At 42.0% G+C, this 26,331-nt stretch overlaps 2 protein-coding genes across 16 annotated transcripts in view; one reads left to right on the top strand and one right to left on the bottom strand.

Annotated features, from left to right (window-relative positions):
- The window catches only part of LOC143282756 (uncharacterized), a 199,325-nt gene extending 190,318 nt beyond the window's left edge, over positions 1 to 9,007 (top strand). For both annotated transcript variants that reach the window (XM_076588518.1, XM_076588509.1), the window contains 2 exons: positions 4,694 to 4,890; positions 5,717 to 9,007. In XM_076588518.1, coding sequence (XP_076444633.1) covers positions 4,694 to 4,890; positions 5,717 to 5,745 — 226 coding nt within the window. In that variant the 3' untranslated portion in view covers positions 5,746 to 9,007. The remainder of the gene's footprint in view (positions 1 to 4,693; positions 4,891 to 5,716) is intronic.
- Positions 9,008 to 13,771: 4,764 nt separating this feature from the next.
- LOC143282690 (uncharacterized) overlaps positions 13,772 to 26,331 on the bottom strand; it is a 204,714-nt gene continuing 192,154 nt past the window's right edge. For 12 of the 14 annotated variants that reach the window (XM_076588407.1, XM_076588397.1, XM_076588475.1 and 9 more), the window contains 2 exons: positions 24,310 to 24,418; positions 13,772 to 17,510 (listed from right to left, as the gene is read on the bottom strand). In XM_076588407.1, coding sequence (XP_076444522.1) covers positions 17,486 to 17,510; positions 24,310 to 24,418 — 134 coding nt within the window. In that variant the 3' untranslated portion in view covers positions 13,772 to 17,485. Of the gene's footprint in view, positions 17,511 to 24,309; positions 24,419 to 24,649; positions 25,444 to 26,331 lie in introns of those variants that run through there. The other 2 variants (XM_076588417.1, XM_076588484.1) reach the window with 1 other exon arrangement.

Here is a 26,331-nt window from a genome sequence, read left to right as displayed (position 1 = left end):
AATATGGGTGTCGTCAGTTGCTATCTGCCTGCTTTTTTTAACCACTCGACTTTCATACAGCTCTTGCATACTAGCTTGTTTCACTCCCACAATTTTACTGCATACACCTATGACATCGTTCAAAACACGCTTACTCCTCACTCCCAAACTTCCATACCAGCACGTAAATGAAACTGTAAGCACGGACTCGATACAACATCGATAATAACTTTGAAGAATATTTGAATTTATACCAACATTTCTAAGCTTCTGTAAACAAAAAATTCTAGATTGACATTTCTTATGAATGGAATCAACATTTCTGTCAAAAGTCAGCTTATTGTCTAAGATGGTCCCTAAATATCTATATTCATTGACCCTCTCCACAGTTTGACCATCAATAACAAGGTCAGCTACAGGCAAGGGGTCTTTCCGAAAATCTATTAACATTTCTTTTGTTTTCAATACGTTGAGATCCAGATAGTTTTTCTCACACCAGGAACAGAACTTTTTAATTTCACTGAAATAAATAGCATCAGAGTTGGACAGATCTTCAATTGCTGAATCATCAGAATATTTTATGACAGGAGTTTCCTCCGTGCCTCTGCAGTCATTTGTGTACAGTGTAAAAAGAACAGGGGACAGCACTGTACCTTGGGGTGCACCAGTAGAAGTAGATTTTAGAGAAGAGTGGGCAAGCAGAAGATCAAATACGCATGTTAAAGGTCCTGTAATCAATGTCAGTGTTTGGTGGGTTGTAGAAACAAGAATATACCCAGCATGCAACACCCCCCCCCCCACCCCTCCGAAAATGAAGTATGGTTGCCTACATGGTGGGGTTAAAACAGTCATGGATGTAAAAGCCCACTCATGTACATATGAGTGAATGTGGGAGTTGCAGCCCACAAATGCAGAAAAAGAAGAAGAAGAATAAGGATTGACAAATGTACTGGCATACTATGTTCATGCTTGGTCATGAGTTACAAGTATCTTTTGCATCCTTGGAATGCCTGAAAAGTATGTGAGTATTCACATACACAATTGCAACTGGTTGGATACCCCTGCCTAAACCCTATTTAAGTTACTTATGTATTATAGTATATTATAATTGTAAAAAGGGGTAGGGGGTTAGGGGTAGAAGGAGAAGAAGGAAGAAGAGGAGGTAGGTAGACAGGCAGAGGATAGGTGCACAATCCACTCTCTCCTCGTACCACAGCAGGGTCTTTTAGTAAGATGAATTGATGTGTTTATTTCCCTAACTTAACACAGCACTTATCAGCACATCCTAACTTTGCAGTTTAGCAGCACACAGCCCTCCTGGTCAAGAGATGTCTTTCTCAGTGGAGCCTCAGTCTCTCAGTCTGGCTCCCTAGTTTGCTAACAGCAGGGAAAAGGCTGTTGCCATGTGAGCTTGCTGTTTATATTCATGCTTTCCTAACTGGTACAACCCAATGGACCAATGGTCCCAACACTCCCTCTGTGTCTATGATTTAGAGACACATCACCTGATTGGTTGTAAACACACTATGTGTATAAAATGTTCCAAAGGACACCTCTGGTTGGTCAGAAGAGGATGACCAATAGCCAGGATGCAACACACACACTGTCCTAATCCCTACAAACACTTCAGCAGGGAAAGGGTGGGTGGAGGGATGAGGAGAGTGGGGGGGAGGAGGGAGTTGAAGTGGTGTCTGAGAGGCTAATTGTTCTGGTTATGTTTGACTGTGAGGTGCCTGCAAGTGGCTTAACAACAGAGCAGGCATGTGGGCTCAGCATGGGAGGAGAGGGCTGGGAGAGAGGGAGGGGGGAGGGGGGGGGTGGAGAGGAAAGGGACTTCCTGTGACCAACAGTCTCAAGTGGGGGAGGAGTGGGGATGGGGAGGGGGGGGGAGAGTAGGGGGGAGTTGGTAAACAAGGGGTACTGTGTTGTGGCTTGGGGATGCCACAACCCAGCCATAACCCGGCACTATAACACTCACCCCTTGCTTTTTTTTTTTTTAAAGCAATGTCCTCATTGCTGCTGGTTGCACACCAACCAATTACTTCATGCAAATGGTGAGACAAGTTCTCCACCCAAGAGCATTAGCAAAACATTAATACATAAGGATCTTACAGGAATCCCTGTCATCATACATCATCTGATGTATGTCACCCTTACATGTTGCAGATAAATGCAGAACATTGTCAACAACAAAAAAGCAATGCCTAAAAACCTTCAACAGGTGAATAACCATAAAACATGAAAAGCAGCATTGAACTTCCAGCTAAAACACATCAACAACCATACAACTTGAAAAGCAGCATAAAATGTCCAACAGAAACACATTAGCAACCACAGAACCACAAAACAAACAAATCCAAATTTGAACTGAGGCATGTTATCACCCAGTACACAAGATACTGGATACACTAGCAGGCTACTGCAGCAAGTCTGCTCACTGAAAGGCAGTTCACATCAGTCTTGTATGTAGCACTACATTTTGGGAGTATTGACCCTGTCAGTCTCCCATCCCAGTTCCTATCCATTTGAGCCGACATTCTTGCACCTTTTGAGCCACAAGACATGTGCATTTCAGGCTTCAGATGAGACCTGGTGCTAGTCTCACACAAACCAGTGCACACTGATTTGCATGATGGTCTGGGAGTCTTGACTGCAGCTTGGCAGTCTACGTCATTCTCCCTCTTCCAACATTGACCAGGAATCCCTGGATCAGGTGGCATGGGCAGCAGCACCCATTCATCTCGGCATGGATCATCACCATTGCAGTCACCTACTGAATGGCTTTGAATCAGTTTATCTGAAATCCTTTCTTCCAGTTTTTGATCCTGCCCCTTGAGACCATTGTGGAAGTCTCTGTGTATTTCATTGTGGGAAACCTTGCTCTTTACTTTGTGGCCTGGGAAAATCTCATTCCCCACTGCTGACTGACCTTTCCCTTTCCTAACCTTTCTCTGTTTTCTGCCCAAACCCCTTTTCTCGAACAAAACATCATCTCTTTGTCTGACTAAATCTTCAACAACCCCCTGCATTGACCTAACACTTTCCATCAATAACAACAGTTCATTTCCCAGCTGTGTCATCTGTCCTCTGTACTGTTGCTGTTGCTGTTGCTGGTCTTCTTCCATCTCCCTAAACAACCTCAGGGCCTCATCTCTTGCCTGGATGAAGGTGGTCTGTGATTCCTGCCTCACTACATGGCGCAGATCCTTCTTCAGTAGGGGGTTCAGGAAGCCATCGATGAACTGGTCCCAAAGCAGATCAGCGGTGAGGGCCCCTGCATTCTTTATGAGGATGGTTCTCTCAATGCTGTGGAGAGCATGAGCATAGTCAAGGATTGACTCCTCCAGTTGCTGCTCCCTACTGAAGAATGTGGACAGCAGTGTGGTGACACGCCGCCCATCACCAGACACTCTCAGGAGAATGCTGGTCACTTTCTCTGGGGTGTTGGTCTCCTCCAGGTCCCGCAGTTGGATCTCCTGGCATGCAGTTCCCTGAAGATGGCTGTATATGAAGTAGGCAGCCATCTTGTCTCCCTTGGGGAATGTTGACAGTACCCGTTTCACCTCCTTGGTGAAATCTTCAGCAGACATCTCGGCTGTCTCACCAGAAAACACTGGCAATGTGGGTGTCACATACCACTGCATGGGGAACTCCTGTGCCATGGTAGCTGGGGTTGTCATCTTCAGGCTCTGTCAGGCTGTGTTGGGCTGTGTGCTGCTAAAGCTATAATGACACCTCACCTGCTGATCCTGTTGGCAACGCCAAATGTAAAAAGGGGGTGTGGGAGTGTGGGTAAAAGGAGGTGAAGGAAGGGGTAAGTAGGATAACAGGCAGAGGATAGGTGCACAATCCACTCTCTCCTCGTACCACAGCAGGGTCTTTTAGTAAGATGAATTGAGGTGTTTATTTCCCTAACTTAACACAGCACTTAGCAGCACATCCTAACTTAGCAGCACATCCTAACTTTGCAGTTAGCAGTTAGCAGCAGCTAGCAGTTAGCAGTTAGCAGCACACAGCCCTCCTGGTCAAGAGATGTCTTTCTCAGTGGAGCCTCAGTCTCTCAGTCTGGCTCCCTAGTTTGCTAACAGCAGGGAAAAGGCTGTAGCCATGTGAGCTTGCTGTTTATATTCATGCTTTCCTAACTGGTACAACCCAATGGACCAATGGTCCCAACACTCCGTCTGTGTCTATGATTTAGAGACACATCACCTGATTGGTTGTAAACACACTATGTGTATAAAATGTTCCAAAGGACACCTCTGGTTGGTCAGAAGAGGATGACCAATAGCCAGGATGCAACACACACACTGTCCTAATCCCTACAAACACTTCAGCAGGGAAAGGGTGGGGGGAGGGATGAGGAGAGTGGGGGGAGGAGGGAGTTGAAGTGGTGTCTGAGAGGCTAATTGTTCTGGTTATGTTTGACTGTGAGGTGCCTGCAAGTGGCTTAACAACAGAGCAGGCATGTGGGCTTAGCATGGGAGGAGAGGGCTGGGAGAGAGGGAGGGGGGAGGGGGGGGTGGTGGAGAGGAAAGGGACTTCCTGTGACCAACAGTCTCAAGTGGGGGAGGAGTGGGGATGGGGAAGGGGTGTGTGTGTGTGGGGGAGAGTAGGGGGGAGTTGGTAAACAAGGGGTAGTGTGTTGTGGCTTGGGGATGCCACAAACCAACCATAACTTGGCACTATAACATAGTATTTATTGTCTTTCTTGCAGAAAACAGCAGAAAGCTAAGATGATGTACAACAATGACACACTGGATGAGAGAGCAAGCTTCGCCACTCGTATGTCCACTCGTGGTTTCGATGACTTTGGTGGTTTGAACAGTAAACCCCCATCAGTCTCTGGAGGGAGACTGTTTGTCCCTGCTCATGCTCAGCAGATGTATGAGAACCCCACCTACACCCTCAATGGTAAGGCATGACATTGGACATTTGACACTATTGCTTATAGCCCAGCCCACCGTGCTTTAGATGTAGTAAGATTGAGTGTTAGAATACAGTTTATATTGACGAAAATTATTTGGACAAAAACCTTTTTTTGTGTGATTGAAAATTTATGTTTCAAAACAGTATTGAAAAGTATGATACCTGAGTGGTTACAGCATTTGACCTTCAGCTTTGGGGTCCTAGGGTTGATCTTAACATTAAACCTCCTTCAAATGTATACGCTCACAGAGGTTAAAATAACACGTCAAAGATCTTTAACCCATATCAGGGTTTGGTGGGTTGAGAAAACACAAACATATACCATCTATATATTTTGAAAATGCATGGAAGATGCAAATCTAACTTGAAACACAGCATTCCACATTGGTGAAAAAAAGATAAATATCAGTATGGCTCTGGAAAATGGTAGCATTGCTGTTCAAGGACAGAAATCTGTCTGAAAGGGTGGGGGATTTGGGAAAGAGAATACTGATGGAAGCAATTCCAAATCAAACACAAAAAGCTGGTGAACGAACTAAAACAACAACAACAAAAAAATACTGCCATTTCATGAAGAGAATGATTGCATGCAAGCAGCACTTGAATGCACATGCACACACACATGCACACACACGCACACACACACACACAGCATTGGCTTTGATCAATTATGACTAAATAATTGCCTTGATTGTTTGAATTTTTTTGGTGCCCAACTTCAGTTTAATATGTCATTATTAAAACATGTTTTGGTGATGCTCTTGAATTCCATGAATATATATATATATATATATATTTTTTTTTTTTTCAGATGGAGATCCTGCTGTTTATAAGATATAGTTTTTGTTGTTGTTTTTTCTTGTTAGAATTTGTGCCTTCAGATGCCTTCATAAGTCGTTTGCAAGATATTGATTCAGATCAGTCTTTGCATGAACATTGTGCATATTTCAAGTTCTGTGAACAATTATTTTTGTTACATACAAATATTTTATCTGGAAAACAGAATTATCAGCTGCACTGAACATTTTTTTAATGGTGACAAGTTGTTTGGTAAGTGGCTTTCTGGATGCACCAGTACCCTGCAAATATTTAAGTGCTTTTTTAAAATTAAAATTAAAATTTAATTGTGTTTTTGTTTAGATTATAAATGTCATATTACTTTTGCAGTAAATCAAATCTTAATATATATATATATATATATATATATATATATATATATATATATATATATATCAACAGAGTTGGCCCTGATTAACATCAGAAAATTGTTTGATGCAGTCAGAATTGTGCTTCAAACTTTCATGAACTTTTAAGCAGTTTTCAGTTCCTGCAAATCTTAATTAAGTCAAATCAGAATGACATGTATATGTTTTATATTGATATATTCATAGATCTCTTTGAACAGTTTTATTAAGCCACAGAAGAATCTAAATGCTTGTTAAACTATTGATTATCATCTAGAAAATTGTACTCAAATGATGGATTATGTTTTAAGGACAGCTATTGCTATCACTATTTTCTTTTCTTTCTTTTTATTTTTATTTTTTATTATAGGCAGAATGTTCATGTGTTAAGAGTACTTATTTGTATAAAATATATACATCAACTGGACTTGAGGCTTGTGTTTTTGTCTGACTACTTCAAAGGAAAGATGCAGCTCACATTATCACCAAATGGAAACACATGGAGACAGTCACTTAATCAGATAAGTGGAGAAGAAGATACAAACTTCACAAGGCTTTGTAGTGATCAACAGGATTCCAAAAGAGAAATGAATACTTTGTTGTGGGTGACTAGCTCGTTAGTGGCTGTAAAAGATAAGTTTAACCTTAACCCAAAACACATGCTAATTTCTTTTTTGTTTGTTTTGTAGCTGTGATTAGGATTGTTGTATGCGATCTCCTAATGGGGGTGGTAATTCATGATCAGTGATTCAACTGGCAACAATCATTGGGGTGTTAACTCACAGCCAGTAGCATTGGAACTGTTAAGAAGAATGTTCAGTCATTGTGATGGGAAATGTGAAGAGGTGGCATGGATCATTTCTTTATCTAATTATATTGTTTGGGCAATTTTTGTGGATAATTGTGACATTAGAAATTTAGATTTTGCTTTTGTGAAGATCATGGTTTTGAAAAAGAAGAAGAGGAACTGCAAGCACTCATCTTCCTGTATCATTTGTTTTGCCTACTGGTTAAAGCAGCATATTTTTCATTTTCTTTAAAGCACTCCAGGGACAGGAGTTTATCTGTCTGTCTATCTGTCTGTCTATCTATATCTGTCTGTTTGTCTCTCTGTCTATCTTTTTTTTCTTTGCTGCCCCGTTATCTGGCACTTCTCTCATTCTGAATCCACAAAACAGAGCCACACCCAGGTCTGTCACAGTCCCAGCAGTGCACAAGGAACAAACCAAATTTACATTTTTTATGTGTCTTTTAAAAAAAATATAGAAATGAAATTTTCCATTTTTCCTTTTTTTCATTGGACAAATTTTGTTTACGTGCTAGGCAAGTTGAGTTATGTCATGTATTGGCATGCTGACGTATATACAATTGTAATAATTTGATAAAGAAGCATATCTCTATGACTGTTTTCCAGAATATAATTTTGTCTTTGTAAATAGTTACTGCCAACAAAATCTGTAATCGTTTTTTTTTTTTCCAGAATAGAATGTTGTCTTTGCAAAATGGTAGCTGGTACTGCCAACACATTTATCAAAGAATTGAGGTGGTTTTTTTTTTATATTGAGTGTGTGTGGACTTGTTAACTGAGATGATGCAATTAACTTTGTTAAATGGAATCACCATGACATTTTGTTCTCGGGTTGCCCAGGTTGGGGACTGCTCTTTTTTCAGTTAAAAAAATAAAAGTAACCAGAAGAGGAAAAGATTGTCAGGTCATTGTTTTACATCAGGTGAGGTAGCTTTTTTGGTAGTAGTCTTTCCACTTTAAGTGATATCAGTGCTTTTTCCAGGCAGACTGAGGACAGGTGTGGCTGTGCATGTTTTGGTTCATGTTCAGCTTCAGTCTGCTGCACTTGACTGCTAAAATGTCTCTATGCAAATTCCTGATAATCAGATGGAAATGTTTTTGTCTACATATATTGGACTGAAAGGATATGTAAATATATACAAGTATGCAGTATAAATCATGCATTTATGACATGTTATAATGTGCCTTTATGACAGTTTGTTGCATATGTATCAACATTTTTTTGTGTGTGTGCATGTTCTATATGTATCAGCTTTTTTTTTTTTTTTTTTTTTTTTTTTTTGCATTGTCCAGTTTTTTAAATTCACTATACTTACATTCGCTATAAACACAGAATCTGCTGTGATGTTGTATCAAAATTGTCAAATTTTATAACAGATTCTTTCATTTGATTCATTGCAACATTGTGCATATTTTACAGACACATATTTATGTAAAATACCAGTAAAATTATGCATTTTTCAAGTGCTAATCTCTTATCCTGTCAAATGGAATTCTCCCATTCATGTTTTTCGTCGAATGTTCACAAGTATGTCAGTGCAGTGGAGCGATTGGAGTTTATAACAAATATTTCTTTGCATCTCTGATTTTCTGTGTGGCCAAAAGTATTTAAGTCTTTTGGATGTTCACCTTCTCATAACATCCAACCTTTTACAAATTTTCTACAATTATGGCATGCCTTTCCAATGTATTGGTATTTTTGTGACCTATTTCACTGTACCCAAAACATGTGTCAAAACAACTGGCAAAACATTGGCAACCAAGTTTTCACAATTGTCTACATGCCTGTGAATGGGACAAGAACTATGTGGGCGAGACAGCAAAATCAGTGTATCAAACTCAGAACTTGTTCTTTCTGGATGACAATAATGAGTACAATAAAGACACTACACAGAATTATAAGGATGGGACATTTAAGGCAAACTTGTCCAGAAAAATGTAGGTTTTTTTATTTATTTGTTTAGCATCCAATGTTCTGACATGTTTGGTTAAGTAAGACTTTTGTTTAACATTTTAATTGATTGATTCCATATGTGTTGATAAATCCTGCAAATGTGTAGTATGTGTGCTTATGCATTATGTATTAATAAAGATAATAAAGAGGATTTGATGTATATGTGTGTTTGAAAAAATCTGAAAAATCTGTGTTTGGATGTGTGAGATGATAAACATGTAAACAATAGGGTATTTGTTAAGAAAAGAGGCTTCAATGTCCACTTTTCAGAAATCTTTATGAAAGCTTTCACATACCTTGCCATTGCTGTTAAATGGGTCTCAACTGTTCTTTTAAGAAGCTGTCTCCATGAATGAAAATGGGACAGGACACAGACCTCAAGATACCCCACCCCCCACTCCCCCTCTAGCTCTTTCTTTTTCTCTCACTCTTGAACTCTTCTTCACTCATTCTTTCTTTCTTCATCTACATTTACCTCTCATTCCCTCTCTGCCTCCTCTCTTTCACCCAGAGAGAGAGGGGGGGCGGGGGGGGGGGGAGGACAGGGGAGGGGGAGAAAGAAAGAGGGGGTAGGGATAGGAGAGAGAGAAGCTAATTCCAAGCTTTATGCAGATTGTTTGGAAATCTACTACAGGGATGATGAGAACATCAGTCAGCAGTTTGAGCATTCATGCAAACAAAGCAACGCATTATTTCACGTGAAATAGTGTCGCAGCGACAGTGTTCATGGTGAAATATTGTCGCGACATTATTTCACCAGAAACAGTGTCGCTAGCGACATTATTTGTGGTGAAATAGTGTCGCGGCGACGCTAATGCACGACAGCGACATTATTTCACGTGGAATACTGTCGCTAGTATTTATGGTGAAATAGTGTCACAGCGACACTATTTCATGGCGACATTATATACAACACCGGCCACAGGCCGAAAAACAATGGGAATGGAACCCGCGTCCTCCCAGCCATTAGTCCGCGACGCTAACCACTTCGCCACGGCGGCTGGTCATGGTGTATTTGTGTTTCGTTCAAACAAACAACGAGATATAACGTTATTTGACCGGATGGTGGTCTTTTAATCTCAAGCCACAGCTTTTATTTTTTCTGACCACCGTCTGTTATTTTCGTCTGCACATACTGATACTTGAAGGAGAGTGTAATCCCAAAGTTAAATGGCACCAGAACGTCATAGAAGTACTGACAAACAGTGTAATGTTTCCAAACGTTTATTTTCATAAAAAGGTGCATTAATGTCTTGTCAACTATCACTAATCAGCACGCGTGTACGTATACATGTATGCGTATGTGTGTGCTTGTACTCAAATGGATAATTGACAAAAACAACAACCAAAAACAAAAAACCCCACCAAAACAAACTTAAACAAACAAAAAACTGTCCAACAGCATACAACAAGAGTTGAAATGTATTGATCCTCGTGTTTATACATATAAACTAAAAAAAAGTAAGAACAAATACACGTGCGTGTAGAAGCATATGTGAAATATTACAAGAAGATAAAGAAGCTTAGAAAATGGACATGCACAAACCAATAATACATTGTAATCATGAGCACACGTGTTAAAAACATGTTATATGAAATAGTGTTGTTGTTTAAAAAAAAAAAATGATCTAAGTTATATACATATATATGAACGCATAAATGCATAAGCATACGAGTAAATGATTGTGTGAAAGCACACATATTAATTATAACATGAACAAAACGGCAAAGCAGAAGAAACTAATCAAGAAAAAGAAGGAACTGTCTGTAATTTTCACAAATGTGCCAACTTCCACCGTTCTTACATAGTACTTACGAACATGGTGTCAAACAGCATGTCATACAGTTTCAGTTTCCAAAGGAGACATCACTGCGTTCGGAGAAATTCATATACGCTTCACCACAACTACCAGGCTGATAACTGACCAGCAGCATAACCCAACGCGCTTAGTCAGGCCTTTGATGCATACATTCATATTTGTGTACTTGTCAGAGCCGGTGTATTTATTCTGCGAAATTTTGCCATAAGACAAGCCTTTTGTTGCCATGGGTTCTTTATTGCGCCAAATGCGTGCTGCACACAAGCCCTTGGTTTATCGTCCCGCCCAAATGACCAGACGCTCCAGTCAAACTTGGGAGAAAGAGCAAGACCATTATTCGACCCAGACCCTCACGGCCACTGCTTTGGAAGATAAGCGTCTTAACCTTCGCTGGCTGTCGCTTTTGACTACACACGGAAGCTCATGTGGGGGGTGTCCACGACCCATACCTTTTAGAGACAAAAACCTGTATATTCCTCCAAGGCTTGTGTGGGCTGTGCACGACCCATACTTTGTAAAGAGACACAAACCTATGTATTCCTCCAAAGTGTATAACAAAATATAGAAAAGGAAAACACATCGTAACAACTGATTACACACACATGCGCTCGCACACGCACACACAGACTCACACAAACACATACACTCATAAAAAAACACATGCTCACGCATTCACACACACGCACATACACACACACACTCACACACACGCACACACAACTGATCACACACACAAACGCATAACATAACATGCACATACATACAAACCCTACTTATGCACACAGAGATAGAGAGACTGAGACAGAGAGAGAGAGAAAGAGACAGACAGCGAGACACACAGAGAGAGAGAGAGAGAGAGAGAGAGAGAGAGAGGACTCATAGCATCATATACACGGACAATCAAAGATATTCAGTCACACAGGTACATGCTGTTAGAGAAAGGGACGGAAGGGGGTTATAGCTGAAGACAGGCGAAAGGAACGGGGCGGGAGGGGGGGGGGGGTAGTGGGAGAGTAGTGGGGTAGTGAGGCTATTGAAAGTAAAACTTCTTTATTTTCCTTCACTAATTGCAAATTAGACCTTCTGAAATCACTATTAAAAAGGTATGGGTCGTGAATGACCCACACGAGCTTTTGAGGGGTGACCACGTTTTTTCCTCTTTAAAAAGCATGGATCATACACGACCCACGCAAGCATGTGTGTAGTTAAAACGCCACCTTTAATTACTCATCAAGAAATTGATGAATTTTTAAATTTTTTTGGCAAAAGTTGGCCTTTTAGGTGTAGGGATCATTTCTGAAATTTCGTAGAAAAATATTAAGAATTGGCTGAGATATTTGCGTTTTTGTACCCTTCTGGGTCGTGTACGACCCACGATAGCCAGCGAAGGTTAACCATTCTGCCACCTTGCTTCTGCATGTCACACATTATCCCAAACAGTCAATACCGAACCTCCACTTTGTTACCGACAACATTTTTGAGACGACACGTGAAGATCATTCACCAGGATATCGTTACTACCATAATAGGTTCACCATCTCCGTTCATGTTATGGCACAGCAAGATGATCGCAATGTAACGGTTGGGAAATTACTTTCAGAAAAAGGAAAGATCGAAAGTGAACAAGGTTTCCAGGAAACGTTTGGAATGGACTTAGCCTACATTTTTAAGTGTGTGTGTGTGTGTGTGTGTGTGTGTGTTCGTAAAGTGTGGGGACATTTCATAACGATGGTAAGATTGAAAATAAATAAAAACAAGGTGTTAATCATTTCTATATTTTCGACGGTCACACTTATCCCTGCTATCGTCCAAAGCAAAGAGAGGAATGCGGATACAAGGACTTACCACAAGTAATGATCATAATTAAAGCAAATCATCATTAACGTGTAACACATTTGCAAAAGAGCAATCTAATGAAGGGAAAAAAAAGAAGAAATTTGCAAAAAGAGCAATCTAATGAAGGAAAAAAAGAAGAAATTTGCAAAAAGAGCAATCTAATGAAAGAAAAAAAAGAAGAAATTTGCAAAAAGAGCAAAGAAAAAGGCACATTGATTGGGTGATGTGGGGAAGAAGGCGATGGTGGAAGAGAGAGAGGGTGGGGTGCAAAAAAGGAAAACCCACCCAGTAATGTGCCCATGCATCTTAGGATGTTCAAGAAGTCTCCATATCCACTTTGCCGTCGAATTCTCGTGAAGATATATCGTACAAACAATAGATTTTTTGTAAAAAAAGAAAAAAAAAGAAAAAAAGGGGTAACACAAACAAGTGAACAAAAACTATTTAAAAACACCAACAACTTTACTGATCATATTCACTTTCAGGAGTCTTCCATTTTATATTTTTGTAAACGGCCTTCCGTTCGAAGATCAGGCAGCCTGCCAGGCATTAACGTTTCCCCCAAAAGCAATTGTTTTGTGCGTACCAAGGCTTCACTTAGTGAAAACAGCATGCTGAGTGTTTCAGTTTCCCCACTGGTGGGGCGAGGTTTTCCGTTTGTACCAGACCTGCCGTTACAGTGCGCTATTCCAGTCTCCACAGGGCACACCAGCAAAAACTCTGGATTCCAGCTGAATCTTTTATTTCTCTCTTTCATTATTTTTTTTGCACTTTGCACTTTCTGAGTCAAACACTGCCTGCCCTTCCGATTTTCATGTTCACGAAGCAGATTTTGAGATGCCTTGTCTTCTTCCTCTAAATATGTGTGTGTGTGTGTGTGTGTGTGTGAATCATAAGAAATAATATCAGACAGGAAAAAATAAAATCATAGGTGTCTTTCAACAGACTAGAGGTTTTAACTTTGAAAAAGTGTTTGGCATTTTACAAGAACCTTAAAAAGAGAAATATTAAATGTTTTTTCAACACTAGTTTGTGTGTGTGTGTGTGTGTGTGTGTGTGTGTGTGTGTGTGTGTGTGTGTGTGTGTGTGTTTTCTACTCTGTTTAATTTTGTCTGCTTCAGGACTAACAGACATATTGCAAGGAAAAGACAAGCTTACCTCCAGGGGTTTTCCTCTCCCAGAAACAAACAAATCAAGTAATCCCAAACCACATCAGTTCAAACACATTGCACATGGATTTGGGGGGGGGGGGGGGGGGGGGCTTTTTACAGAAGTCTTGATGGAAGTGTTTCGAAATGTACCCACAAAAAGTGAAATTAAATATGAAATCACTCCCCTCCTCGAACACGAGCGTAGTAAAGTCGAGGGAAGGGGTGAATACGGGCATTGGACCAGAATTAAACCCCTCCTCTTCTTTGAGCTTAATATTGTGGAAGGAGACGTGTATACGGGCATAAAGCCACGATTAAATCCTATCTTCTTTGAGCTTAGCATTGCGGGGAGGGGAGTGGATAAGGGCATAAGGCCAGAACTACTCCCCTCCTCTATCGTGAGCTTTGGAACGGGGTTGGGATGAATATGGGCATGAGACCAGAACTACTCCCCTACTCCACTGTGAGTTTCGTGAAAGGGATGGGGTGGGGTGGACATGGGCACAAGGCCTTCCCTTCTGTGAGTTGAGTGTTTGAAGGGGGTGTATACATGCTTAAGGCCATATTTACTCCAATTCATCTGTAATTGCACACGGGGAATGGCTTTGGAACAGGTGTGGAGTAACTTCAGGCCTGCTCCAAAACAATTATGCGGGGAGGGGTGTGGGGGTGGGGCGGGGGAAGGGCGTGGATGGGGGTGGGTGGGGGTGGGGGGGATTTGGGCACGTGGCCATTCTTACTCACAGGGGAGCGATTTCGGCACGTTACATCGGATCTCTCTTCAGTACATCGCGATTGCCGTGCGTTCAGCATGGAAGGTAGAAGGGCAGAAACGACGGAGTCGTACAAACCACCACCACCACCACCACCACCACCATCAACAACAACAATAACAACACTCACCTTCCCAAATCAAACAAACAGAACCGAAAACCCCACAAAAACGAGCAACCCATATTATCATATAGGTGCTAAAAATGAAGACATATGGAAAACGCCCAATTGTATGTTCCAGATATAACAAAGATACAACATTAGTCTCTAAGAAAAAGTGAATAGATTAGTAAAGTAGAAAATGGGACAAAAAGAGAAACAAAGAAAAAAGAAAAAGAAGAAGAAAATGCCAGATCCAAGACAGTAATAATTTCAGAAGGGGTACTATTCATTACTAAAAGAGCCCCCAGTATTCACAGGGGTCCACGGCGGAGTACATACACGCTAGTACTCACGCTCGCATGTACTTTAAAAGAAAAGTTTCAACAAAAAAAGCAAATGTATGAGCTTCATGACATAAAAAGCCTAGCACGAAAACTACATTTAAAAAAGTTTCGTCACACGTAACACAATAATAAAAATAACGATAATATTGATGACACTTTTCGAAAAAATGTTCGCCATTAGTTGACTTGTGAAATAAGACACTCGGTATGAAGCTGTCTACCAACACGAGGAAATGGGGTGTTAGAAACGATGTAGTAAGTCGTATGTTAAAGCTCGCTCAATTTAAATGCTAAAATTACAAGTAATTTGACAATAAAAAAATAAGTACATATGATTTGTGGTAAAAAGTAGAACATTTCATGGCTTCACTTGTATATATGGTTTTGAAGATTTACACAGCATTGTATGGTTTTACAGATTTATACATTATTGTATGGTTTTAGAGATTTACAAACATATGATGATTATAAAGATTTACAAGCATATGATTTTAAAGATCTGCACGGCATCATTTTTGGTGTGTGTACACCATCAAATGGTTTTAAAGATTTGCGCAGCATCATGTATTTTAAAGATTTGCACAGCATCATGTGGTTTTAAAGATTTGCACAGCATCATGTAGTTTTTAAAGATTTGCACAGCATCATGTAGTTTTTAAAGATTTGCACAGCAACATGTGAATTTGATATCGACCTACACTGATGCCCATTCTCACCCTCTTATCTTGAATGACAAAGGCCAGTAACAAGACAATTCCACGGAACTCAGTCATAATTATCAATTCGAATCTTGATTTGTTTCACTGAAAATAAGAATCTAAACGGAAATCTTGCTTATTGTTCGAATGGAAAAGAGAGCACTTTCACAAAACGTCGACCACCGAGAGCAACAATAAATGCTGACACAATTGTAAAGATATGAAGTGGTGAGAAAGAAGTCTGGTGACCGTAATGGATGGACACCCCACGTTCTGATGTCTTAAAGTAAGAATATGTTCACTATTTGCAGCATCGAGTAATGAAATCAGTACATGGAGGATTCCTACCGTCTTGACACCTCTTGGGGTGAGAGCTTAGCCTTCTAAATTATTGAAAGTCTCGGTGACCTGCCTCAGCAATTACAACAAATGTTCGAATCTCGTTTCTGCAGCAATGTTTGGTCCTTTTTGAGGGGGCGGGGGTGGAGGACGTGGAGTGGGTGGGGTGTGTGCAAAATATGCACACATACAATGAGTTTCAAGCGATCATGAAAATAGAAATGATAATGATCAAGAAAAATCAGAAGCCAACTCCGAAGTCGAGAGCCGACAGTGTGCAGCAGTCACCTACGGGTGCAGCACTTCTACAAGACATGTGGCAGATGCTTCACTCAAGCACGGCTGCGAAGTTTTAAATAGTTCAGGTAAATAGTTCAAGAAATATCGAACTATTCTAAACCAAATACTTGCAGTAGTAAAATCTGTAAAAGGTTAATCAATGACTATATTTTTGTCACGTCGAAGTATGACTAATGGCTCAGTAATATGCAAATTTAGAATGTTTGGAGATATTTCTTTCATTACATTTATCAATGCTTGCCAGAAACGTTTGCACAATCGTGCATTGTCATAACATTATGTCTTATACTGTCTTTCATTATGTTACAAAACTGCATAGATCATTGTCAATTACTCAATCTCTTTTAATATAACATTTGTTCTCAGATGTAATAAACTATGTGTATAATTCTCAACTGGAACCATTTCAGTTCTACATAAGAAATCTCTCTCTCTCTCTCTCTCTCTCTCTCTCTCTCTCTCTCTCTCTCTCTCTCTCTCTCACACACACACACATATTTTTTCAGTTTAACGGCATTGTCAATAATATATACCGTTGTCAATCAGTATATCGTAATCAGTACAACTTTTGAGCCTTTAGGTATAGATATCAACTCATATATAGAGACTTTTCAGAATATCAACAGAACGAACAGAACATATTGCTATCGAAGCCGTGGTGTGGTGATCCCCATTCGCATTCTGGGATAAAAGGTTATTTTTCTTGATTTTCTTTAACTTCGTAAATGTTCGATACTTAAACAGCGTGTCTTTCTGTGATATTTATAAAGGGGGTTGTATGAATCGCTTCGATGGAAGGCACTGTAACTGCTTCAGTGGTTTGGGCAATCTGATACGTTAATTTTGCAGTGCATGTTCAGTTTATGTGAGGAATTTCTGTTTTCACCACCATGTTTAATTTCATGATGTTTAAGTTACAACTTTGTAACGAGAAATGCATATTGTTCACTGTTCAAACTGAGGTATTCTGCTGATTTGGTTATGGGAAATCATATTTCATATCACATAGTATCAACTTGGTGTTTTTCAATCAAGCATGGGCTATCGATTAAAGCAAACAATACCAATGTAATAACAAAATCATTGCAGTTTCTATCTGAAGGCATCTGGAGTCACAATATCTGAAGGCACATTAGTGTACGTGTCATTCACTAGCACACGGATCGCTTCTCCACCAGTTATGTTTGGTGTCATGTACAGGCCGTGGTGTGGGACTGGCTGGACTCCTGCATGCAGGCGTACAGCGGAGTGTTGGCCAGGGGAAGGGGCGTCACCACTCTTCTGTCTTCCGCCTCCTGACCATTCCATAAGTTAGCATTAGTTATCAACACCACAACAACAAACTTTTATTGCTTGCTTCTTTCGTTTTTGTTGCTCCCAGGCACATAAATCACACAGACTCACAAGCAGAGATTTACACATTTTCCCCAAACATACTTTCACAAAACAAATGTACAATTGTATGCACGTACACATATGCACTCACACACACACACACACGCACACACACACACACACACACACGCACGCACGCACGCACGCACACACACACACACACACACACACACACACACCACTGCTTACACCCACCAACACATCCCCAATCACAAATGTATGCAGAAACGAAGATACATACCAACAGATAACCCTTTAATTCAATCCCGTTGTCTGCCTATCTTGATAGAAAGAAACACACACACACACACACACACACACACACACACACACACACACACACACACACACAGAGTTGGAATCGAAATGGTTTATTCACATTAGGCCTCAGCCACAAGTGAAGGGGTTCATATGAATATAATACAACTAAATGAAACAAATTGCCCTGTGGGTTGGGCACTGATAGAATAGACCCACTGCCCTGCCATGCATGTCGTAAGAGGCGACTAAGGCAGGACCACCTCGCCCGGAGGATAAAGGGGTTTGCGTAGGGTTAACTATCCTGCCTGTAAAGAAGACCAGTTACAGAAGCATCGACGACAAAGAACCAAAACATTCACCTGGGCAAGGAAGGGTCTCCATCCCGGAGACTTATGACGCGGTGCAGTGAAAGCCGAAAGGAAGCTGCAAGGCTGACTCCCCTTCTGACACCCAGGACAACAACGCGAGTAGCCACATGGAACATCAGGACGATGTATGAAGCAGGAAGAACCATCCAAGTAGCGAGAGAGATGAAAAACTACCAGATCGGAGTGCTAGGATTGAGTGAGACAAAGTGGCTACAGTCAGGACAGACGAGACTTTCATCTGGAGAGCAACTGTTGTATTCAGGACACACAGAGGATGGAGCCCCCCACACTGAGGGTGTGGCCCTGATGGTGGCACCGGAGGCACAGGGGGCACTCATCGGCTGGGAACCTGTCAACTCCCGCATCATCACAGCCAAGTTTACCACCAAGAAGAATGACATCAGGCTGAACATCATCCAGTGCTATGCTCCCACCAATGATGCGGAAGAAGAGAAGAAAGATGACTTCTACCAACTACAGACAGTTACAGACAGAAGAGGAGCCAAAAACATAGCCCTACTGATGGGAGATTTCAACGCCAAGATCGGAAGGGACAACACCGGCCACGAGGACACCATGGGGACACACGGACTGGGACAGATTAATGAGAATGGTGAGCGCTTTGCAGACCTGTGCGCCCTGAACCAGCTGGTGATAGGAGGAAGTATCTTCCCACACAAGCGCATCCACAAGGCCACATGGAGATCCCCGAATCACGTCACGGAGAACCAGATCGACCACATCTGCATTAGCCGCAAGTTCAGGAGATCATGGCAAGATGTACGAGTGATGAGAGGAGCTGATGTGTCATCAGACCACCACCTTCTTACGATGACAGTGAGACTTCGCCTCAAGAGATTCACCAACGCCAACAACACACGGACAAGGTACAATGTTGGACTGCTCAGAAGCAAAGACACACAAGCAGCATTCCAGAACAGCCTTTCCAACAGGTTCCAGCCACTACAAGAGCTGATAGAAGACGGTGAGATGGACATCGAGACACAATGGGAACACAGCAAGAAGCTCTGGCACGACACATATGAAGAGGTCCTTGGCCAGAAGAAAACTCAGCACAAGGAACGGATCTCTGCCAACACCATCCACAAGCTGGAAACAAGGAAAGAGAAGAAAACTTTGCTGAACACGAGCAGAACAAGAGCAACTAAGGCAAAGGCACATGAAGAGTACACAGCAGTGGACAGAGATGTAAAGAGGGGCATCAAGAAGGACAAGAGGGACTACATCGACGACCTGGCCAGTCAAGCAGAGGCAGCAGCTGGACAGGGGAACCTGAAGGACCTGTACCTGGTGACCAAGAAGTTGACAGGCAAGTTCCAGCAGACCGACAAACCAGTGAAGGATAAGAACGGGAACCCACTGACAACAACCGAGGAACAGCTGAAACGATGGGCAGAACACTTCAGGGAGCTGCTGAACTGCCCCACCCCTGATGCACCACCAGACATTCCACCTGCAGAGACAGAACTGCCCATCAGCTGCGACAACCCTCAAAGGTAGAGATCAAAAAGGCCATCATGACTCTGAGAAATGGAAGGCTGCAGGGCCGAACGAGATACCAGCAGAAGCCATCAAAGCAGACACGGAAATAGCTGTCAACATGCTATACAGCCTCTTCAGCAAGATCTGGGAGAAGGAGGAGGTACCGGCCCAGTGGAAAGAAGGAATCATCATCAAGCTGCCGAAGAAAGGAGACCTCAGGGACTGCAGCAACTGCCGAGGGATCATGCTCCTGTCAACGCCAGGCAAGGTTCTCAACGGGGTTCTACTGGAAAGGGTGAAAGAGGCCGTCGACCCCAAGCTCCGAGACCAGCAGGCAGGCTTCCGGCGGAACAAATCCTGTGCCGACCAGATCGCCAACCTGCGCATCATCGTGGAGCAGTCGCTGGAGTGGAACTCCCCCCTCTACATCAACTTCATAGATTATGAGAAGGCCTTCGACAGTGTGGACAGAGAGACGCTGTGGAAGCTGCTGAGGCACTACGGAGTCCCAGAGAAGATCATCTCCCTCATCCGGTGCACCTACCAGGACATGAGCTGCAGGATTGCCCACGCAGGCCAGCTGTCCGAAAGTTTCGAGGTGAAGACCGGAGTTCGTCAAGGGTGCCTGCTGTCACCGTTCCTCTTCCTCCTGGTCATCGACTGGATCATGATGACCACTACAACAGGCAGGAACAACGGTATACAGTGGACACTCTGGACACAGCTGGACGATCTCGACTTCGCTGACGACCTGGCGCTCCTGTCACACAACCACAGCCAGATGCAGGACAAGACCACTCGCCTGGAGACCACGTCAGCCAGGACAGGGCTCAAGATCAACAAGAAGAAGACCGAGCTGATGAAGATCAACACCACTGCCAACACTCCAGTCACAGTCGGTGGACAGCCCATCAGGGAGGTGGAGTCTTTCGTCTACTTGGGAAGCGTGGTTGACCGACAGGGAGGCACGGACCGAGACGTCACAGCCAGAATCGGCAAGGCAAGAACAGCTTTCATCATGCTCAAGAACATCTGGGCATCTGGAGCAATCAGTATGAAAACCAAACTCCGCATCTTCAACTCCAGTGTGAAGTCAATTCTGCCCTATGGATGCGAGACATGGCGGACAACACAGACGATGCAGCAGAAGATTCAGACATTCTTCAACACCTGTCTGAGGCGCATCTACAAGATCCGATGGCAGGAGAAGATCCGAAACGAAGATCTGTAGGAGCGAGCGGGACAGGAACCAGTGGCCAAGCAGATACTGCGGAGGAAGTGGGGCTGGATCGGACACACCCTCAGGAAGCCAGCGTCCAGCATCACACTCCAAGCCCTGACCTGGAACCCGCAGGGAAAGAGGAAGAGAGGCCGGCCTCGCAACAGCTGGAGGCGAGATACCGAGGCAGAGCTGAAGCAGCAAGGGACCAACTGGACTGGAATGGCCAGAACAGCCCAGAACAGAGTGCGATGGCGAGGGGTCGTCGATGGCCTATGCTCCACCAGGAGCGATGGGCAAAATGAATGATGAATGAAATGAAACAAAGTCTTTTTCTAACAAGGCTTGAACATGTTTAAACAACATGTTAACCGCATTGTTATTTATATGCTGTTTTCTTTTGAACGGCTTTCCACGAACAGCAAACTGTTCTCTTTGATTATTAATTGTCATTATATGTTTCAAATATAGATTTATTACACTGGTTCTCTTTCTCTTGTGAAGATATTTATATTTATGTCCAGTAATCACAAGTTCAGTATTACGAGCGCGTATCTTCGACGACATTTTCGTAACAGTCTTTTCGTTTTTCGTTTACAAAGTACAGATTCCTGATCAAACCAGTTATTTGTCTTTATATAATTATTTAGAGATACACATTTCGTTATATAGTCTGCACTTAGCACCATTAACATAATTAATTATCATCAATAAAACCCATTGCTATGTCTATTTTCGTACGCATATCTTCGTATCTTCATTACACAAAGTAGTGGTATATACATGGGCATATTCACCATTCCACACAATTCTGTAACACAATGCTTTTCTTGTACATCAACATCACACTAGTCAACCACGCACATATTAACACAAGCAAGCACCGAAAGAAAGAGTGAGTGGGTGAGAATGACAGATACACACATGAAACCACGAAACAAAAAGCAATATACACTGGAGCGCGCACACACACATACACACACACACACAACCACAAATGCAAGCAATTGTATGCACGTCAATGAGCACAAAAGAATTGTCCATTTATTGGTAAATAGAGAGAGAGAGAGAGAGAGAGAGAGAGAGAGAGAGAGAGTGTGTGCAAATGAAGAAAACCCCGCGTGCAGCACGAGGGAATAACAAAACAAAAAAACAAACAAAAACAAAACAAAACACAAAAACAAAACAACTGTATGCTTCAGTGGACATGCATGCACCCGAGGCAAAAACAACAACAACAACAACAACAACAAAAAAAAGAAAAAAAAAAAAGAAAAAAGAAAAAAAGAGGAAAAAAAACCGAGTTTAATCGTCTGAAAAAGCAGCTCGGTTGTCAGTTAATGGTCAATTGACATGAATCTCATTATATTGTAAAAAAAAATGTTCATTAAAAAAATCAACATCAACAACGCTACTTTCAGAGTCAAATACATATGTTCAGCAACCTTCTAGGTCACCTTCATGCATGCCATTTACAAAGTTCAAACCTAAAGCAGAACATATATTTTGTAGTAATTTCCCACAACGATACAGATTACGATAAATGGAACAACAAGTGGTATCAAGAGATTGGCTTCTGTGTCGTACATCAAAATACCTTTCACAGAATAATCTTAGAGATGATTGAAGTTCTGCTATTCACCGTTTAGAATAACATAAGCGTCTTTCTGTGAGACAGGGAGAGAGAGAGAGAGAACAAGAAGAAGAACAAAACTTTAATCTCCAGGCCTCCGGCCAGAGAGAGAGAGTGAGAGAGGCTAGCTGACTCAGAGACAGCAGCAAAGAGAACTACCTCTCCCCATTTACGAGGAAGACTACATGACTTCACGTCAGTGCTGCAGATTCTACCATCAGCGAGCACACAGGTGGATCTGCCTTCATACCCACCATCTGACATATGCACACAGCAGCAATGACAGAAGAAATTTGTAAATACAAACTAGCTTTTATTTAAGACTGGTATGACCTTTTAGTCTTGAATATGCTACACAGAATATACGAACAATGCAGAACAAAGACATAGTTATCTCGACGGACCCGTAACTTCCTTTTTGAGGAAGTGTCTCGGTTTGTATCTGTTCTGAGGAACCGTCTGGGTTTGTTCTCATTTGCCTTTTATCTATCTGTGGACTAGCTGAATTGGTAACATGGGCAGCACGGAGGTTGTCCTTTGTCTAGGTTGTTAGTAAGTATTTAAAAAACAACAACAGAACTTTTAATTTTTCATACTTAGCGGTAAAGCTTAATGCCAGCTTGTTTGGGGATAGACATACAGCCGTGAGGACAAGGTGTGACCCTGTCACCCACATGACATGCATCGCCGTGAGAGGGAGAAATCACTCTTTGACTTGTTAACTAAATCCAGGCTTTTCCAGACAAAAATGCATTTAGAAATGTTTGTAAAAGATCTCAAGCAGGCATATGAAGAAGACAAGTATGCTTTTAACACAACCACGGAACATAACAAATTTGTGCAGAAATGGTCTCTATATGCATGTTTGGTTCATTTTTACTACAGGGCTAAGTTATATAATGACACCATGGAAATATGTCACTGAATATGTATCGTTTTGCTCACATAATGTTTTTGTGGACTTGTCAGTGTTTAGAACATCACAATGTCTTTACCCTCTACCATCTAATGCACATAGTATATAAATTTTGTATCTGTAATGTAAACCTTTGTCTGAATAAACGATGTTGGAAGAAAAAAAAAGCATGGCCTATAACCCCTCTATTTCAAAAGCTGTTCACCCAAAATAGGCAGCCCAATCTCCTCCCTCAAACAAAGAAATTGAATTGACAAAAATCAACTAAACTGGACTCCAAGTAAACAAAGAGCAGTTACCAGAATAGATATGGAAACCTCGGGATTCAGAGTTGTGATGTAAAAGCCTATAGCTCAGGTTAGAGTCAAGTAAAATATGAATATAGTTCACCGGCTGACCGCTGACAACTGGAAGTAAGAGAGGCAGAAAGGACGGCAGCTGTAGCACCTGACAAAGAGACTAAAAAAGACGAATATCAGGAGACGTATTTTCAAACATTGTAAGTATGGCCTGATTTGAGGCCACTGCTTCAAGAGTTTTATGTGCGAAATACGACTTGTGAACTACATCATGTCTATGAGATAACAGTGACAAGAAAGGGTTCGAAACCAATTCAAACAACCCACGAGAAGTCAACAAGTAGGAGAAATTATTGAAAGGTAGATTTTGATTTGAACAAAAAAACAAAACAAAACAACAAAAAAAGTTCCTGTTTTCGCATCGCGTCTTTCTGGTAATTGAAGCAAGCATGGTAATGACATAAGCTAAACAATTAAAAAGGAAGTATGAGACAACTGACCTTCTTCGGATGATCATTACTGCCGCCACAGTGCTACCATAAGCAACGACAGCGAAGCTGGCGACGGCTGCTCCAGTCAGCACTGTCTGGTCCACTCCGGGTCCCAGAGCTGGCCGCAACATGGAGACAGAGCATCACACGACATGCATGCACTGACTGACTTAAACCGTAATTCTGAGATGGCGCTTTATCTTAGGGAAGAAGCGTGAACAGTCACCGATGACCCACACAACCACACTATAGTAGCTCCTTTTGTGGGACTGGGCCAGCTCATTTTATTAAGGTATGCATCAAAGGACGATTAGGTATGGGAGCTATCATTGTATAACTGCAGCAGAAACAGAAGAGCACACACACATACACGCACACACACACACACACACCACACACACACACACACACACACACACACCACAGAGAGAAAGAGAGAGAGAGAGAGAGAGAGAGAGAGAGAGAGAGAGAGAGACACACACACACATACACACACACACACACACGCGCGAAAAGAGCATGTGACCGAACTGTACGTTCAGTTTTGTGAAGCAATTTTTGCGTTCTTTTTCAAAGGGTTCGGACGCTTAATATAGCAGCTTTTTCCAATACTGAAAACTTCTGGTCAAGCTGTGTTTGGAATCTTCTTTTATCACAGTGTCTTAAGAAGACAACACAGATGAAAGCAGTTCAGTTTATGTCTTGTGTGGAGTAGGTTGTTCACTTTTTATGGTTATACAGCCGCATGGCTCGTAAACTTTTTTTCCCGCTACCCCATCACCCGGACTCTTCAGTGGCATAATCCCCACACTCCACATCCCGAGTCCTCCATACACAGCTACACCCAGGTTCGCTGCAGTCTCAGTGCCAGCAGTCCAAGGTTTGTTCAGTGTTTTCTGTGGGAGTGGTATTTTGCTAGATTATCGTGCTGTGTCGTCCTATGATTGTGACAGCTTTTCCAATTCTGACATTGATCTCAGTATCGGGGGACAGACTGCTGGTGATGGTGGAGGCCATATATTTGAAGTTGTTATCAGCCTCAAGAGTGGAGCCGTCAGTGGGGACGGAGGGTCTCGTGCTGACATTCTGACTCGCCGTCTCTTCTTTGTGTTTTATGGCCAGGCCAAAATAACTGGAAGGCATCTGTAAACACACAGAGAGAGAGAGAGAGAGAGAGAGAGAGAGAGAGAGAGAGAGAGAGAGACGCACACGAAAAGAGCTTGTGACCGAATCTATTCTTCCATCGTTGAAGGTCTTGTGTGTGAGAGTAAAGTGCAAGATTATCGGTAAACAGCAAATATCTGACGAGTATGTGAATGACTGATTTTCTTGAACGTAGACAGACAGATCAGAGAACTTAAAAACGTATCTGCGAGTTCAAATTTTAAAGTAGTGAGTCAGACTGGAGAGCTTTAAAATGATCTGATGTCTAGGTACACACCCTCTCTGGATATACCAAAGGTGCAGGACAGGGGCAGTGAGTGTCATGGACAACAACGTGGAGGTCAAGACACAGTCCTGCTTTATTCAGCTGAAAATGCTGAAGACATTTTTTCTCTATGGTCGCAAACTGCGCTCTGCATGTAGCTGTGGAAAGAGAAGAATGCTTACACAGTTAGGGGTGAGAGCCAGTTTCCACAGGTAGCCTGAACAGTCCACTCCAGCTGATAGGTCCAAGACATGTTGACGTCGACAAATGCAAAATACAGAGGTTTCCTTTGCGTGTGGCATCTCTCTTGCAGGTGCCGTACTAAGAAAACAATGCCAAATGTGTATCTAATTTTTGCCTTAGGTTTTGCTGGTTTGTAACCCGCAGAGAAAGATTCGGGCGAAGACTTTGCCTACAACATTGAGAAGGGAGATGCTTTGGTAATTCTTAAGTCGCGGAGAAAGCCCTTCGTGGTCAACTGGGTTTAGACTAATAAATTATGAATAGAAATCAAACCATCAAACATACCATGGATAGGCACACCCACACAGACACAGAGATAGACAAAGATTCACACAGACACACAAACAGACACATAGATA

Source organism: Babylonia areolata, chromosome 1, assembly GCF_041734735.1.
Source record: "Babylonia areolata isolate BAREFJ2019XMU chromosome 1, ASM4173473v1, whole genome shotgun sequence".
Classification (NCBI taxonomy): Eukaryota; Metazoa; Mollusca; class Gastropoda; order Neogastropoda; family Buccinidae; genus Babylonia; species Babylonia areolata.
The sequence above is the reverse complement of the archived record's forward strand: the minus strand, read 5'-3'. Positions and strand labels throughout refer to the sequence as shown.